Source organism: Beta vulgaris, chromosome 7 (assembly GCF_026745355.1).
Source record: "Beta vulgaris subsp. vulgaris cultivar EL10 chromosome 7, EL10.2, whole genome shotgun sequence".
Classification (NCBI taxonomy): Eukaryota; Viridiplantae; Streptophyta; class Magnoliopsida; order Caryophyllales; family Amaranthaceae; genus Beta; species Beta vulgaris.
Window position 1 is genome coordinate 53,471,751 of NC_079208.1, and position 18,827 is coordinate 53,490,577.

The window sequence follows — 18,827 nt, forward strand, 5'->3', positions numbered from 1 at the left end:
GATGTTTGTAGTTCATCAAACTCACTAAAAAATTGTAGACAACATCAAATCATTAATAGTGCATGTTTGAGATAGTTTTGACATGGCTTAACATATTTTCTCTTGTTTTTATAGAAGTGAAATTCTAGGTTTTGTATTATTTTTGTTTCTATGTATGTATTTGTACAAACTAACATTGAAATACATGCTATGTACAAGCTACTATCTCCGTACTTTTTTAGTTGCATTATTTGTTTTTGTGTCATATTCATCAACCAACTTTGTTAAACTATCTTGTATTATTATATAAGAAAAAACATAGTCATCAAGTGGTGTCTTGTTAGATTCATCTCAATGCGAGAATTTCATATATCAAATTTTTATAATTTTTACTTACACCAAATAATTAAGAAATATTAACGTTCAAAGAATCGTCTCGACAAATGTGAAAAAGCAAATGGTGCAACTAAAAACATACAGAGGTAGTATATATTAGAATAATATTGTTTTTATACTATATTAGAATAAATATTGTTTTTATACTATATTAGAATAAATATTGTTTTACATATATAAATTAATTAAAGTGGACCAATGTTGTACCCGCTTTGTCCTATTGCATATATGTACATTTCTACATACTTCTTCATGCAATGGGGTGGAAGGCGAAAAAAGGAGCAAGTGTTAAGCTTATTGAGAAGTAAAAAGACTAATATAATGAAAATACGCATTCAGACGTATCTAATAAAATCTCGCAATTTGAAAATATTAGCATATTGTAACTAATTAGAAAAAGTATACATCATACTATTTTCATCCCAGCTTTCTGAGTCCAAATCCTACCCTTATACTCCCTATATCTTACCCTCACTCCCCTACTCACTCCCCTATCGTCGTTGTTACCTAGTGAAAGAGAGCAAGGGATGAGATCCCAAGAAGAAGATTAATCTTTACGGGATGGTTATCACAAAGACTTTTGGAGGGGAAAGTGCTAAAGAAGGGGTGAGAGGGGGAAAAGTATGGGAAAATGATGATACCTAATTTATATCATAACTTTGGTTAATAAATTTTGAAATTGATAAATTTAGTATTATAACATAGGACAGTGAAAGTTTCAAGTTCTCTTATTGACATTTCAATTTTTCCTTTTTGGTTTTTGAATGTAAAAATCATATGAAATTAGGGGTATTATTGTTGGAGCACAAGGTGACACTTAAGAAGGGAAGTTGAATTGAGTGGTAAAATTTATTCGATTTTCGCAAAAATAAAACTATAGCACTGTCCCTCCACAGTGTTAAATACTTACTAACTCGCTTTTAATGTTTTTACTCAAAAGAATTCGTATCAGAACTAAAAGCAAGGAAATTATTAAATAATAAGATACGAGATTTTAACGTAGTCCAATCTCACCTATGAGATCTACATCCACCCTACCTACTCTTTTATTAATTGAATCTTATAATATCACTCTTTTGATACAATATGATTCCACCGCTATTAACTCTAGTAGTGCTCCTCAACCCCTAACTCTAAGTACTGCTACTCTATATAATGATGCAGTTATAGAAAGATTTAGTCTTCATAAGTGTGTTTCTTAGTTAAGCAAATTGAGTAATGTTACAATCGTTATGAAGTACTTTCAACTCACTAGAACTCTGTGTTATACTCTATGCTATGGGGATACCTTTTCATCTCACAAAACTTATTAATCTCTTTCAGAAAACGTGTGTTTTTCAGCTTATTATTATTCCTTATATAGATTATATTCTGATAAAAGATTACTCTTAAAAGATATGATAAGCTTCTTGATCGAACTAAAGTTATGGAATAAAATCCTATATTTAAAAAAAACCGAAAATTCCTTTTTTTTTTTTTTTTTTGAAGAAAAACTGGTTTTTGATCTTTGAAAGATAAAGATTTCATCCTTATCTTTTTCCAACCAAAAATCAGATTTTATGAACTCCTTTTATGTTTCACCAAGTTTTTTCCGAAATATTTTTTATAAAAAACTTTTCTTTTCAAAATCAATTTTCGAAATTCCTTTTTATAAAAACTCCCCCTTTTTATTCTTTAAATACAAAAACATGAGATTAACATAATTACCTATTTTTATAACTCTAAGAGAATAGTTAATCATCATGATTTCATATTTTTAGCCTTAGCACAAAGTTCCAACAAGATGATTACATTAACATGCCAAAGAACATAACTTGACCTAAACTTCAATTTCTTCAAGTCCTTGAGTTTTCATAAACATCCAAACTTGATGAATGTCGATCTTTGTTATATAAATCATATGTTATTGCACAAAGTGTTTATCATCATCAAATTAATTCAGACTTAGAGTCACAACAGGTATGATACACTTAAATTACACTTATACTAAACCTGTCAATTTATTAGAAAACTGGTAACAAAAAACCGAAAACTACTTTTTTTCGTTTCTATGTTTTTGTTTTTGGTTTTCAAAAAACTAAAAACGATAACGAACAAGCCCTAAGATCCATTTATTACCTTTTTTTTTGTTTGCAGTTTTAAACTTTTTTAGCAAACTAAAAACAAAGATTTGTAAATAGGGAAAGGTAGTAGTTTTTAGTTTTTTGTTGTAAGTAATCCAAACTGACAAGATCAGTATAACTATGATTAATTTTTTAAGCTTATTGTACCACTTGTGTAAGTTGTGTTACAAGACTTTTAAACTCATGAAACCAAAAACTAAAAACTGCCGATGATTCCAAAATTCAATGAGTCATTAGTCAAGTAAAATTTTGATAATGCTACCCAAGATTTCAAATCTTGCCCATATATGTACATTTGTCCTTTGTACTTAATAATTCATACACCAAAAATCCAATTGTTAGGATTATTTTATGATATGCATGAGGTATCCCTATTCATTTAACAGAATTCGGTTCCATTAGTCTTTGATGACATGTGATGAATCGGATTATCAGCAAATCTTAATGGTACACAATGCATTTATCTAAACATGAGTGTAGCAAGTGTAGTCTTTGAAACCTACTTGGTTTATTCATAAGCCAAGTAAGTAGGATAAATAATATTATCTATATATGTAATTCCTCACTTTCATATTACTCGCTACACTTCTCAATTTACGGACTTCTAGGCAATTTTAGGAGAAGAAAGAGGTAGAGAGTAAAAAGAAAAGGGACTCATATGAAAGGAGAGAGATAGAGAGAGTTTATTGTCCAAAAAGGAAGTGTAGCAAGTAATGTGAAACTTCCCACGATGAAAAGTGTAGCAAGTACTATAAAATGGATGAAGTATATCTATTCACCTTTTAACCCTGCCATTAGCTTATTAATAAACGAGGCCGTAAAACATGTCTTCCATTCTTCTATTATACTCTTCGAACTAAAGAGCAAGTTAACGATAAATCACCAGCAAAAAGATGTTTGCATTATTACGCATTGCATGAATATAATTAGGAACTACAATTAAAATTAAGTCAAATCTTTGAACTGCATGCTAAGCTAGCTATACCTATGTAGCTTAAAATGGTGGTCACAACCCTATAAGCTATATATTCACATGATCACCAAAGCTGTCAACTTTGCTATTTCTCACCAACTTAATCGTACGAAGAAGTATATAACTTCAAAGCTCATTATAGTATATCCATTAAAATATCATTAAAACAAAGCTTAACCACCTTAATTTGACTATAATCAAAGAGGTACTCTAAATTAAATAACTAACCTATAAAGTAACAACTAAACCTATACATAACTTTGGTCATAGGGAAAGCCTTTTGCATCTTGCCTTTTGTTCTAAGTTGAAGTTCCCTACCTCTAGATTAAAGCATGCCATAAATTAAAGTAGTAATATTACAGTTAGAAATGTGTAAAATTATGATAATTAGCATATCACGATGTTATGATTTAGTGGTCCTCCACCTTCTATAGAAAGAAATATAAATTAGGAGCTAAAAGAATACTAGAAGATCATAAGGGTCCTCCTGTAGATTATTTTTGCTAGGGTAGAGTTGTAGGGGTATTTTTTTTCTTCTTAATTATTGGTGTCATGTTCATATTAAATCAAGTTAAGAGTGCATCTCCCAAAAAATTTAGAATTTTATGATGATCATCAATCTATTAGGCTTTTGAATTAAGATTCCAATTAGTGGACTACTTTTGTTTTTCATTTGATTTGGTGTGGGAAAAACTGTCTACCTAACGATAATTGCTTACCTATATACTTCAATGTAATGTAACACGTTTTTTAACTATTAATAGGTAGGTTTTTCTTAGAACTATATTAAAAAGAATTTAATATATTCCAATCTCTTTGTAAAATTTTATTTAATGCATATCTTAGCATTAGAGATTTTCCCAAGTTGACCTAATAGTCTGCATAGTAATTAAAAGATGGCAGCGACTCAGATTTTTAGCAGCTGTGGGGAAACATACTTAGAATAATGTACAAAATACTTTCTATTTTCGAAAGGCAAAATAGCCCTGTCAAAGGACCAACTCAACCAAAAGCTTAAGCTGATGGTTGAGATCCCAAGATTAGATTTATACTCTATCACACCCCCTCACGCAAGAGCCCTTTGGGCTTGAAGTGTGGATGAATATTCCACTGAGAAAGGAGGGGTGGATGAGATTCGAACCTGTGACCTTTTTGTCACGCTGGCTCTGATACCATGTCAAAGGACCAACTCAACCAAAAGCTTAACCCATGTTAATTTTTAGATTATATGAAAATGGGCCTGGGTAACCCAATAAGGAGGAGGAGAGTTTAGCCCACTTACAAGCTAGGAGGTTCCATTCTACAACCAATTGGTTTTAGGATGGAACCTCCTAACTTGTAAGTGGGTTAAACTCTCCTCCTCCTTATTGGGTTACCCAGGCCCATTTTTGAATAATCTAAAAATTAACATGGTATCAGAGCCCGGGTTGCGGGTCTCGTCTAAAACTGGGTATTTGATCGCTACTGGATAAAGATTTACCTCGACAGGATGTCCAGCCCTTAAGAGGATTATTACTCTGACCTTTCCAGTTAGCTCTGAATTTCTAAGGACACTCACAAGTGAGGGGGGTGTTGAAACCCATTGAAAGTCCACTTGTGAGTGTCCCACATTGGAGAAAGAGAAGAGAATAAATCACTTTATAAGATGAGGAGTTACTCCTCCTATCACCAATTGGTTTTAGGATGGAACCTCGTAGCTTGTAAGTGGGCTAAACTCTCCTCCTCCTTATTGGGTTACCTAGGCCCATTTTCGAATAATCTAAAAATTAACAAGCTCTCAAACTACAAATTATGGCGCGGGTGTATCCAACGTCACCAACTTTGACTAGTACCCAAAACACCAAAACTATTGGCCTCGGTGCATCCATGCAACGGCTGGCAGAAATTAACTTTTCTCGATCGACGCATGCTCATGTGACTCAGGCTTATAATTAATGAAAAAAATATGATAATGAAAATAAAAAGGGGAATAGAAAAAAAAATAGTACGGATTCCCACCACCAGCAAAAAAGGTAGCTCTACCATCAATTTATCACACTCACCGCACCTTGGCCAATATTTTTGTGGTAAAAGGCTACTAGTCAAAGTTGGTAGTGCTGGCTGCACCCCATGCTATAATTTGTGGTGTTGAGACCAATTTTTGTGATTTTTTTTCCTTTTTCATGGGTTATAATAATGAACGTAGTAGGAAATCATTAGGGTAATTGGGTAAGTGTTTAAATTTAAAATTTCATAATAAGCTGAAGAAAGGACATAAGAAAAGAGATGAGGAGATAATCCTAACACAAATTGTGAGCAATGTAATGAGAGGTTTGTGAAACCTAATATAGAAGAGTTTGTGTTTGTGTTTGTGGGTTGGCAAAATCACACTGAAGCTGAAATATTGACATGCAGCATATGGTAGTTACAATCAACTTTTTAACCAAATGCTCTGAATAGCCAACCAATATTGACATGAAGCAAATATGACAGAAAGATTTATCTGAAGTTATTTTAAAATAAATTCCTGATCAAATACCTTTTAAATGATTCACTTAAGGGATTAAATGACCAGCAAAGATCTCCTTAGTGGATCTTATGTCTAGTGCTTTACAGACCATGACATTTTTCTACTTTTCTATTTTTTCATCCCCTTGTATAAGTTGTAACTAATTAAGTACTGTTACCCTCCTTTATCCTACATTAATCCCTTGCTAGCTAGCAATTATATTATATTATACTATTATTAACCAACGTACATCATCACTAGTTCACTACTTACTTTCCAGCAACAAAAGACAGTAGATTTCCTTGTATGCTCTCCAGTTTAATTTGCATTATATTGCCAAGCAAATTAATTGGAGTGTTATGTATGGACTATGGATTCTCTTTAAATGCGAAAAGCAACCAAATATTGAAGATGTCCTACAAAGTGTGTGGTAAGCATATGAGTCGATTTAAATAAATTTGCTCAAGCGACATAAGTTTTAAAAACCGAAAAAAGTGAAGAGGATGAGATAAAGATAATCTTAAAGAAAGATTCATGTGATGAAAAAAGAGATAAAAAAAATTCATAAATTTTGCCGCAACTTAGTTGAAATTTGATAATCAGAAAACGTTGATATATATATATATACTTCCTCCGTTTCAAAATAAGTGCAACATTTGCATAGTGTTTACTATTCACAGTTTAAACTTTAATTAGGTTTGGTGATTTACATTTTAGGAAAAACATAGTCATGTGGGATCTTGTTAGATTTGTCTGAATGTGAATTTTTTTAATATCAACTTTTTATAATTTTTAGTTATTGATAATTGAAGATATTAATGGTTAAAATAATGCATTGGCAAACGTGAAAACAAGAAATGTTGCACTTATTTAGAAACGGAGGAAGTATATGAGATAAACTGGAATGAAAAATGAAAATATACAAAGTTAATATAATGGTTGTTCACGTGATTTTTATATATTTTTATCACATTGGCACTAAACATAGGGAAATTCAAAAATTAGTGCATGTGATGTTTTAGTCAATTTTTAATTAAGTAGTTTAAATTTAATTTGAAAAATTATAGAAATTAGAAAAGAAAAGAAAAAGAAAGAAAGAGGTAACTTTGCATGGGATTAGTGAGCCCAACACTTTTGACCACAGTTGCATTGGTGAACCAACCCCCAAACAACAACAGTCAGAGATTTGTTGGGAATATTTATGGTGATACTATTGGCCAGGTCCCAATCTAAGTTATAACAAGACCCTACAAAAAAACATTATATTTTTGGAGAGGGGAAAAAAAGCACAATTTTTTATTTCTTTTATTTATAGTTTTTACATGAATGGGATGAACTATCAATTACAATAATACAGTAGAAGTGCATGGAAGGTTTAAAAGACTTATTTTCCCAGGTTATTTATCTCCTTTTGATCATCAATCACCCTTTTCTGGTGTGTGAACATGATTTAGAATCTATGGTTACTTCATCTTTACTCTCCCTCATCTTCTCCTTTTCATAAATGTTCTGTTTTTCCCCCCTTAATTTTTGGTTTTTACCATCAATAACTTTTGTACACAAAGTAGAAATTTTGTTGAACAATGCATAATTGCTTAGCTTGAGCATTATTTTCAGTTTATAACTAAGCAATATTTATTCTTTTCTTGTGTTATTAGGTTAGCTTAGTCTTTAGGCTATGGAGTATATATGTGACTTCCTAAGTTGACTGAATTTAGTAGTGGACATAAGATGATAAGAATAAGTTCACATAGAAGAGGAGGAGGGAAAGAATCTAGTATGAATGAATTATAATGTGCTCTTAGAAATTATAATTCATATGAAGAATCTAAATAATTCTAGTGGTGTATATTTTATAACGAATTACTGCGCACTTTTGTCCAGAAGTGAAAGTCACTATCAATAATATTTCAAAATCTCTAGAAAAAAGTGTCATGATCAATATCTAAAATTAAGTTGAGATTTTGCTTAATAAAAAGACTAATGAAAAGAGTGAAAATACTCTTAAAAAAAGGAGTATAAATAATAACACTATTGCAAATATTATTATTTTTTTCGTAAATTCGTGTCATAATTTTATTATTAAAGGTTTGTAACAAATTAATACATAGCTCATTCACTAAGAGGTTCTTTGATACAATTGTTTCTCTAACGTTACCATCTTCCTTTTCGAATTTCTTCCTTATATTTCAAAAGATAATGACCTAAACTTTGAAAATTAAAAATCCAACGTTAAATTTTAATAAATTCATCCTATCCTAATTTTCGATATCCAATATTTCAATCATATATGCATCTTATATTAATAGGAGAGTATCATTTTTCAAAAACAAAAAACCATGGCCCCAACATTATTCACTAGCTACTCCATCAATAAAACAAGACCCACATGTAGTAAGAACTATATATACAACTATGCAATCTATAGTAAAAACCCGGCCATATAAATAATATGACCAAGAATCCAATGTAATACTACTAAATAGTGAGTAGTAAACATAAACAAAATGATCACTTACGTACTATTAACACCAAATCACCCAATTAAAATCAAGATATATATAGCAACAACATAATATTCATATATATATAATTATATATTTAACTAATGACTATCTTATAAAAATTAATCCCCCATATTACAAAATAAATCCCTTAGCAATAGCTCTATTAGTATGAACATGAGTAGTTTCATACACCGGCAACTCTTCACGGTACCTCCGATCAACTCCGATTTCAAGCTCGAAAAGATCCGAACTACAACAACTAGCATCATCATCTTCATCTTCATCCTCATCATCAACATCTTGTTGTTTAAAACGTCGAATAGTATTTTTATTATTACTACTAACGTCATTTTGATATGATTTTCGTCCATTATGATAATTCTTCAACAATTCCTTAGCAACTTCTTCTACTCTCCTATGCTTCTCCATTATTTGAACTTTTAACTCTTCATGATCATGACCTCTTGAAGAAGATGTAGTAGTAGTAGTATTGTTGTCTCTCCATCTTTCTCTTACTTTATTATCGTCGTCGTCGTAATTAGCGACGGCGATCACTGTGTTTACAGGACAAAATCTAACTGACCGCCTCTCGAATCTTCCGGCGGACGACGGAGTTTTGCTTAGGCAAGACCTAGAGTACGAACAAGCCGTTGATGGAGTCGATGTGGAGTATTTTAAGCCGTTAGATGAGGTTGATGTTGATATTTTCGGTTTTTTTGATGCGTTAGAGTTAAACAACGAGTTGAGAAAACTCGCGAGTTTTCCTCCAGGAGAAATCGGTTGTTTAACCTTTTTCAAATCACCGTACAACTTCAACGCTCTTTTTTGAAGGTTTCCTTCCTTTTTCTTCGCCGGAATCTCATCGGAGTAACATTTCCGGTGAAATTCCGGCGGATTTACGTTCGTTTTTATCGGCTTCAACGTCATAATCTTAGGTTTCATCTTCGATTTCGACGAATTGTAAACAGATTCAGTATCAGAGGAAGAAAATCCGCCGATTCCAGAGCTAGAATCCGACGAACTCGTTGAAGACGACGAATTAAATTTAGCGACGGAATTAATCGACGACGACGAAATTGAATTACTCTTGTCATTATTATTCTGCATCCACTGATCCAAAACAAACCGATTAACTCGAAAATCATCACGATTTTTTTCTCTCTCCATGTAATTACAGCTTTGATGATGATGATTCATTCTGAATTTCTTGTAATTATTGTTGTCGTTGATGGAATGATCTGGTTGATCTTGATCGAAAGAGCGATAAATTTGTTCGAGAAGTGAAGAAGAGAAGGAAGGATGATCGTAATGATCAATGAGTGAAGATCTTCTGCTGCTCATTTTGCAATATTTGGGAGAGAAAATGGAGAAAACAGGGGAAATTGATGGTGTTGGTGTTGAGGGTAGAAATAAATAATAGGAGAAAAATAAAAGAGAGGAGAAAATGAGTAGTGTTTAGTGATTGTTAGTACAAGAGTGATTGATGGAAGTGTAGAAGAGAGACAGTAATGAAAGCCTAATTCCACGCCAAAGAAGGAGACAATTTAGAGAGAGAATCTGAGTGAGTAAGAGAGAGAGAAAGACTAGAGAGTGTAATGTGTATGAAGAGAGTCGGCTGTTCTTATAAAGGCGGTATGGAGATGTGTATATACGCGCCTAGAGAAGGATGTTTTGTTTTCAAGGCTAATTTTGGGTAATAACTAATAACTGACCATAAATTTTTAGGTGCTTTTTCGAGTATGTAATATTATGTGCTCTTAACCAAGTAAGTGTTGAGAAAAGCTTGGTAACCAACTGTTTGAGTTCAAAAAAGACTCAAACACTCAAAAAATTATACAATAGTACCATTATAACCTGGTATTGGTATCACATTGTTATCAGGATTGGTACCAAGCAACCTTACTTTGGTATCAAAATTTTCGGACAATGGTACCAATCTAACCTAGCATTGGTACCAAACAACACGCGCGTGAAATTTCCAAGGCTTAAAATGACCAAATTACCCCCGTTTGAGTCCCCTAAGAGACTCAAACGGTTGGTTGCCAAGACAAGCTCAGTAAGTGTTGGCCCAGTGATGATGGGGACTGACTTTGGTAGGACGGACCTGTGTTCGAATCCCCGCAACACCCTTGGGAGAGGAATGGAACCTAACCACCCTGAACTTGGCCTCGATCCGGATGTAGCCGAAGGGTGAACCGGGTGCAAACACCAGAAAAAAAAATATTATGTGCTTTTAAAGTATAAATATTTGTGACTTGCTACGTTCATAATAGTTTGAACAGTTTACTTTTATATTTATCTCAAATCAATTTAAACTCTTTCATTTTTAACATGATTCCACTATTAATATATTTCTTTTGCACTCCTTTATTTTACACTCTTACCTTTTTATCAACAAAAAGTTGACCAAATTACTCTCCTCTTTAATAAAAAAATACCTCCACCAAATTCTATCAAATCTACTCTTAAATAATACTCCCTCCTTCCCATAATAGAGTGCTTGCTTCTTTTTTACACGATCTCCAAGTTATAACTTTGACCTTTAATATCTTCAATTCTGTATTAATAAAAATATAAAAAGTTGATATTATGAAAGTACACATTGAGCCGAATATAACAAGATCACCCATGAGTAGGTGTTTTTTGTATATATTAATGAAAATATTTAAGAGTAGGTACTATATTATGGGAGGGAGAGAGTATAACATTTGATAACTACACTACAACTTATCATCTTAAATTATGTGTCACTACAACTTGATCTATTGAGTTTTTTTAAAAATAATTAGTATTTATACACAATGGAATTATTATTTCCTTGATAGAAAACATTATCGGCAAAGGATGCATATGATGAACAACATTGAGTTGTACCCTGTTAAGAAATTTATAAAACTAAAGGCCAATTTGAAAAAATAGTTAGGGTTATTTTGAGACCCCTAATTATATTGAGGCAAGTTTGGAAAAAATCGTAAATTAAAGGTTTCTTTTGCATGTTTTTTCAAAAAGAAATTTACATGTTTAATTTGAGTGAGGTTCTATTTCAAGTTTTAATGATAATACGAGGTATTTTGTCACCTCTTCTCTAGAATGGAGATATATATGACTCAACTGTCAACATAAACCGTTAGATAATTGTTCGTCTTTATACATTAGCCAACCTTAAAAGTGAATAACATTACATGTAGACAACATTAATCCTTATTAGAATTGGCCAGATTGACAATAAAAGTAAAGTTTTTAAGCAATTGATCTATGATAAAAGTTTCCATTATCAAACAAGTTGCTCAAGTTTTGATACAATGTTAATTTTATTACGTAATACTACATAGATTTGGTCTTGCCTACTCATGAAAGTAGAAATGCAAGACATGTATTTTCATAACTAAATAATAAAGACATATACAAGATACTATTACAAAGTATCTTTAGAATACGCACTGTTTGGGCCCATTTCTTAGACCAACTCACCTATGATAAAGTTACTAAAATACCCCTACATTTAGGAAAGACAATCCTTCACCAGCTGGAGCTGACTAAATTACCCTCATTTAATGGAGGTCTCATCATCAACAAATAGCGGTGTCTCATCTATCAAAAGGTAAACCATTCTGAGCTACAAAACTCAGAGCATCTCTCTCCACGACATTGATCACTTTTTCTCTCTACCTCAATCATTTACTGACTTGAGCGTCGGAGGGGCGATCCCGGGACCATCCCCGGAATAGTCTAACTTTATTCTGTAGGATTCTAGTGTACGGATAACTAGTTTCGGTCAACGCTCTTAGGGCTCCCTGGCCTCCTACTCAGCACACATCAGCATCCTTAATTTCTAGACAGAAACACGTATATATAAATATCATTAAACAAATTCAGAAAATTTCGACTGCACCACTTACTATTACAAGTTATTTTTATATAATCCATTAAAATATATAGATCGAAATAAATGGAAATTAAAAGAAAAAAGATATAAACACCACATTTTTTTTCTTACATTTCTTATAATAATAATATAAACTAGAAGAGGCAAATGATAACACAAGACGACAGTAGTTTTGATTTGTCTCACATAACATATATGGATCAGAAATGTTGAGAGATTGAAGTCAAGGTTTGATGAATGATGAGTAGTTATGTTTGTCAATGGCACTTAGATGTTGTGAGATGTGAGGAAGTAGCACGGGAGGTAACAAAGACAAAAATGATTCCTATTTTGGGATGCTCGTTTTCTTCCATTATTATTGAAGATGATAATACTCAAGTACTATAACAAGATTCAAGTGTCAGAGCTAACCAAGTGTGCACTACATTGATCATTGGCGGTCCGGAAGATGGTGTTTTTGCATAGAAACAAAATCAATTCCTAACAGCATGAAGATAACTTACTTTAATTATTCTAGCTATGTTTTACTTTTCTAGGTTTAGTACATTAGCTAAACATCTAATATAGTAATATGAATGTGAATTTGGAGTTTTAAATCAAACACTTAACAAAAGTGGAAAAAAATTATATATTAACTGCTCAAACTCCATGTGACAGTAGTTATGTACATTGGCTAAACATCTAATAGAAACAAAATTAGTTGTTAAATCGGACAATATTTCGAATTTTTTATGAATGTGAATTTGAAGTTTTAAATCAAACACTTGACAAAGTGAAAAAAATGGTATATTAACTGCTCAGATTCAATGTGACAGTAGTTATATTTATATATTACTAAAGAATAATTAAATAATTTTTGTAAATGGTATATGGAGAATCTTAAAAACCCTTCTCTCTTGAAGGTGAGCCCCAAGGTGCCACGATCAATTAACTTTACAAAATTACATTGATTTGTAGTACTCTTAAGAGCATAGTAGATATAATTTGAAAATTATTAAAATATAACTCTTTTTAATGGATCATAGTCCATAGAAGAACATGCTTAGCTGGATGGAGGAAGACAAGTAGGGTAGTATGACATGGAAACATTAATTACTTTCCTATTCACTCTTCTTTTGCGCTTCACATGATATGACATGAATTTTCTTACCTTTCCATTATGAAAGAGGATATTTTTTTTTTAAAAAAAAAAAAAGAGGGTGGAATATGGATAATCGAATATCTATTTTATAAGAATTAGTTATTAGGTCCGGGCTATTCTGGGTAAGAAAAAATTTCATTTATTAATATAATACTTTATGATAATAATACTAAATACAACTTAATCTAGTGGTTAAGACTTTAGTATATGTACTTGAGGACTTGGGATCAAACCCTATACTATGTAATTTCTAACTTTTTTTACAGTTTCTTGTTTATACACGCCTTTTATAATATATTTATAGATATATTAGAGAATTTTGATACCATCCTTAAATGCCTAAAATACCTTTATACAATTGATATTTAAATTGTTAGAAAAATGTCATTGTTTTAGTAATGAAATAAAATTATAAAACTATTTAAGCACGTATCGCGTGAAAAAAAAGACTAGTGTTAATCATTAATAGTTAGTATTAAAACAAAAATTAATCATCTAATAGTAATAGCAAACCGTGTGTTAACAAGTAATAGAATGATGATGGAGGAAAATAAATTTAATTTCATTTCCTCTTTTCATTTTATTTGGTAGCAAACTTTTTGATGTTCATCTATCCATACTCATTAATGAAAATAACCCATCAACCTACATTCCCATACATAATTTATTTATTTTTGAGTAAAGAACTATCAATGGAGTTCCACAAACAAAAACCCTGCTTTGCTGTGATGGCTAGTCATATAGGAGACACAAGACCATGTAGGATGTAACATCCATTTTCATTTCCTCAAGTCTATGAGAAATGTACCCTGCTTTCCTCAAGTCTATGAAGAAATCTACTTTTGTTTACACTAAAAGATATAGCAGTAAAAAAATGCAAAATCATAATTTTCTTAATTTGCACATATTTTTAGATAAAAAGGTAAGTCCTACTACTATTTTGTTCAATGCTATATATGTGAAAATGGAAAGAAAAAGAGGCAGATAAAGTAATTTAACTACCTTCAAAATTATTACATCTTTTTTCTTTACACTAGTATAGTAGTAACTAGTAAGTCTTGTTTGACCATCACGATTAGCCGTTAGCTGTTAAGAGTTTCATTTGCTTACTTTAACCAACTATTGATACTAATTGTTTAAATTGTCTGTGTTGAGTCAGCCAATGATATTAGCTAGCAATTTGTTAAAAAGAATAACAGTTTGGTAAATAGAAAATATTTTTTTAACCTAATTATATGTAGCATAACTAGGTAACTTTATTGATAAGAACGTAGCGGTCATTCTGTTGGAGTACAAGGTGACACTCAAGAAAGGAGGGGTTGAATTGAGTAACAAAATCTAATCAATTTTCGCAAAAATACTCCTATGGCACAGTGCCTTACATTGTGTTATTCACTCGTAAACTCTTCGATTGATGTTTTTGCTCAAACTAAATTTTATCAAGGATACGAAAATAATGAAATCAAATAATAAGACATAGGAATTTAACATGGTTCAGTCTCACTTCTGAGATCTTCGTCCACACAAACTACTCTTCTATTATTTGAATCTTAAAATACCAAACTCTTGATACAATATGATTCTCCCCCACTACTAGCTCTAGTAGTGCTCCCCAACACTTAACCCTAAGTGTTGCTACTCTTTATGATGATGAAAATGACAGAAAGAATGATTCCTCAAAAGTGTGTTTCTAATTCAAGCAAATAGAGGATCGTTATTACAATCGTTGTTTAGAATCATTAACTTACGAGAACTTTGTGTCGTACACTATGCTATGGGGATTCGTTTTCAGCTCTCAAAATTTATCAAAAACAAAATATGAAAACTTGAGTTGTTCTTCTGATTTCTATCCCTTATATAACTTATCAACTGAATAAAAGTTATTCTCCAAGATATGATTATCTTCTTGAATAATTTTATTCTTAAAATTAAGGAATAAAATCTTTTCCTTTCCAAAATTAAATTTTATCTTTTATAAATACTGATTTTTTTCTTTCCTTATAAGATAACGATTTCTCCGTATCTTATGCCAATTATTAATCAGATTTTAAAACAAGTTTTAACCAAAAATCTTTATCAAAATCTTTTTCTTTAAAAATTAGTTTTTCTTAAAAATCTTGTTTTTCTTTTTTCGAAAATCTTTATCAAAATCATTTTCTCCAAAAAATCAGATTTCAAAAACTCTTTTTTTTCAAAAATAATTTTAAAGAAATGTTTTCTTTAAAGAAATATTTTCTTTAAAATAAGTTTTTACAAAACTTTTTATCCGAAAATCTTTATAAAATACATTTTCCATTCAAAACTAATTTTCAAAATAAAACAATATCCTTCTTATATTCTTTAAATATAGACACGTGAAATTAATATAATTAATTGTTTTCTTAGCTCTAATAAATAGTTAATCATCCTAATTTCATATTTTTAGTTTAGCACAATATTCAAATAAGTTAATTACATTGCATAAACATGACTAAGAATATAACTAGACCTAAGTTTTCATATATTCAAGTTCCTGATCTTTCATGAACATCCAATCTTGATAGCTTTCTTAGATCAATGTTACATACATACATGTTATTATCTATAACACAAAGTGTTATATCATCATCAAAATAACATTGACCTTAGAGTCACATAAAACTCCCCCTTTTTTATGATGAAACAAATAATACTTTCCCCTCAAAATATGCACCATTAATCACATTAGGGAAAGTAACATAACATCATTCACATACATTCACAAGTAACATGGTAACCAAGACATTTTCATTCATTAGTCTAATTATTATTATACCCATCTTTCCCCTTTTGACATTATCAAAAAGGAGAGCATCACCATGTTTAGCGAGTCAAAGTGAGATATAGTCAGCAAAAATAATGCAAGTAGCTGAAGTAATAAATACTAAGGATGTTGGTGCTATGTTATAATCTAACTCACAATTCGAAGTCATTAAGCCAAAAAATAATCCAACTCACAATTCGAAGTTATGAAGCAAGAAATAATCATAAAGGATCATGGTTGATAGCTAAGAATGTAAGATAAAGATAGGTAATGCAAGCTTGAAGATTTAAAATGGCAATTGGTTCAACACGTGCTTAAACCCTTTTTTCAGGTTTTCAACTTCTGCAAATAAACATCATAAGACTTTCTTCATTGTGGCACTGTGTGTGTTACTATGCCACTGAACAATCTATTCCCTTTCAAAATAACTAATCTTAAAATGATGATCTTCAAAACTTTGATATGTTATTTTCATCCGGGAATTGAACTCTAAGATTTATCTAACACAAGTGTCTTACTCTCCTTTTCTTCTTTTTTTTTTCTTTTTTTTTTCTTTTTAAATTATTTTTATTTTTAATTTTTTTAGAAAAGAGAGTTAGACCATACAATATTACTAGAGTAATCAATAAGAGATCAAAGGTGAAATAAGTTAATTCGAACCTCATTTTTTTTAGATACATCTCTTGACACTGTGCCTTGCATAGTGTGAAGCAGTGCTTTCATTCTTTAACGCATTAGTGTTCTTCCAACCTTTTCATGTTCCTCCTTAACTGGTGCATCTTCTTCTTTCACTATCTTATCAATATATCTTTGCTCCTATACCATGAATTAATCAAGATTAAAAGCTAGCACTTGTTGAACTTTGGATCAACGTGTAAAGAAAAGAAGGATAATAATATGGAAGTGAAGATAAGGTGGGACATATGAAAGAAAGTAATAGTGAGGCACAAATGTCAAACTCATAAAAAGAAAATCAGAATATCGGGCTAAAGATCAAGTTTATTATAGAAGAAAGAATTTGCATTTCATAGCTCAAAATTTGGCAACTTAGGATCATATAACTCATTAGTTCGGCAACTTAGGATCAGGACATTATGACTCCATCATTAGACCATTACGAGTCGTTCTTTATATCAATCATATCTTTACTCACAAAATTCACAAAGACACGCATTAACACTCTAATTAACATATTTAAAGGAGGACAACAAGCATAATACTCCACTAATTTCCAGAAATTTATCCCAAAGCCACAAATAAAACATTTATGCATGAAATTCAACAAAATTACTTTGATCACACAATTGCGATATGCTTAACAAATTATTTTCAAACCACTTACCAACATCACATTCTCTATGTGTGTTACGGATTTGCCGACGTTTCAAGTATCAATTATTTATCCCGATGATCTTCAAAACTTTGATATGTTATTTTCATCCGGGAATTGAACTCTAAGATTTATCTAACACAAGTGTCTTACTCTCCTTTCTTCTTTTTTTTTTTTTTTTTTTTTTCTTTTTAAATTATATTTTATTTTTTAATTTTTTTAGAAAAGAGAGTTAGACCATACAATATTACTAGAGTCAATCAATAAGAGATCAAAGGTGAAATAAGTTAATTCGAACCTCATTTTCTTTTAGATACATCTCTTGACACTGTGCCTTGCATAGTGTGAAGCAGTGCTTTCATTCTTTAACGCATTAGTGTTTCTTCCAACCTTTTCATGTTCCTCCTTAACTGGTGCATCTTCTTCTTTCACTATCTTATCAATATATCTTTGCTCCTATACCATGAATTAATCAAGATTAAAAGCTAGCACTTGTTGAACTTTGGATCAACGTGTAAAGAAAAGAAGGATAATAATATGGAAGTGAAGATAAGGTGGGACATATGAAAGAAAGTAATAGTGAGGCACAAATGTCAAACTCATAAAAAGAAAATCAGAATATCGGGCTAAAGATCAAGTTTATTATAGAAGAAAGAATTTGCATTTCATAGCTCAAAATTTGGCAACTTAGGATCATATAACTCATTAGTTCGGCAACTTAGGATCAGGACATTATGACTCCATCATTAGACATTACGAGTCGTTCTTTATATCAATCATATCTTTACTCACAAAACTTCACAAAGACACGCATTAACACTCTAATTAACATATTTAAAGGAGGACAACAAGCATAATACTCCACTAATTTCCAGAAATTTATCCCAAAGCCACAAATAAAACATTTATGCATGAAATTCAACAAAATTACTTTGATCACACAATTGCGATATGCTTAACAAATTATTTTTCAAACCACTTACCAACATCACATTCTCTATGTGTGTTACGGATTTGCCGACGTTTCAAGTATCAATTATTTATCCCGATGATCTTCAAAACTTTGATATGTTATTTTCATCCGGGAATTGAACTCTAAGATTTATCTAACACAAGTGTCTTACTCTCCTTTTCTTCTTTTTTTTTTTTTTCTTTTTTTTTTTTTTTAAATTTATTTTTTTTTTAATTTTTTTGAAAAGAGAGTTAGACCATACAATATTAC

General features: G+C 31.1%; 1 protein-coding gene across 1 annotated transcript; it reads right to left on the reverse strand.

Annotated features, from left to right (window-relative positions):
- Positions 1-8,495: 8,495 nt before the first annotated feature.
- On the reverse strand, positions 8,496-10,069 carry LOC104899767 (protein BIG GRAIN 1-like A). The gene has a single exon (XM_010687028.4). It carries the CDS (start codon positions 9,805-9,807, stop codon positions 8,599-8,601), a length of 1,209 nt encoding a protein of 402 aa, XP_010685330.1. The 5' UTR covers positions 9,808-10,069; the 3' UTR covers positions 8,496-8,598.
- Positions 10,070-18,827: the final 8,758 nt, after the last annotated feature.

What these genes read in the sequence shown, in the direction of transcription:
- LOC104899767 (XM_010687028.4), bottom strand. Translation starts at nt 9,807, where the DNA reads ATGAGCAGCAGAAGATCTTCACTCATTGATCATTACGATCATCCTTCC.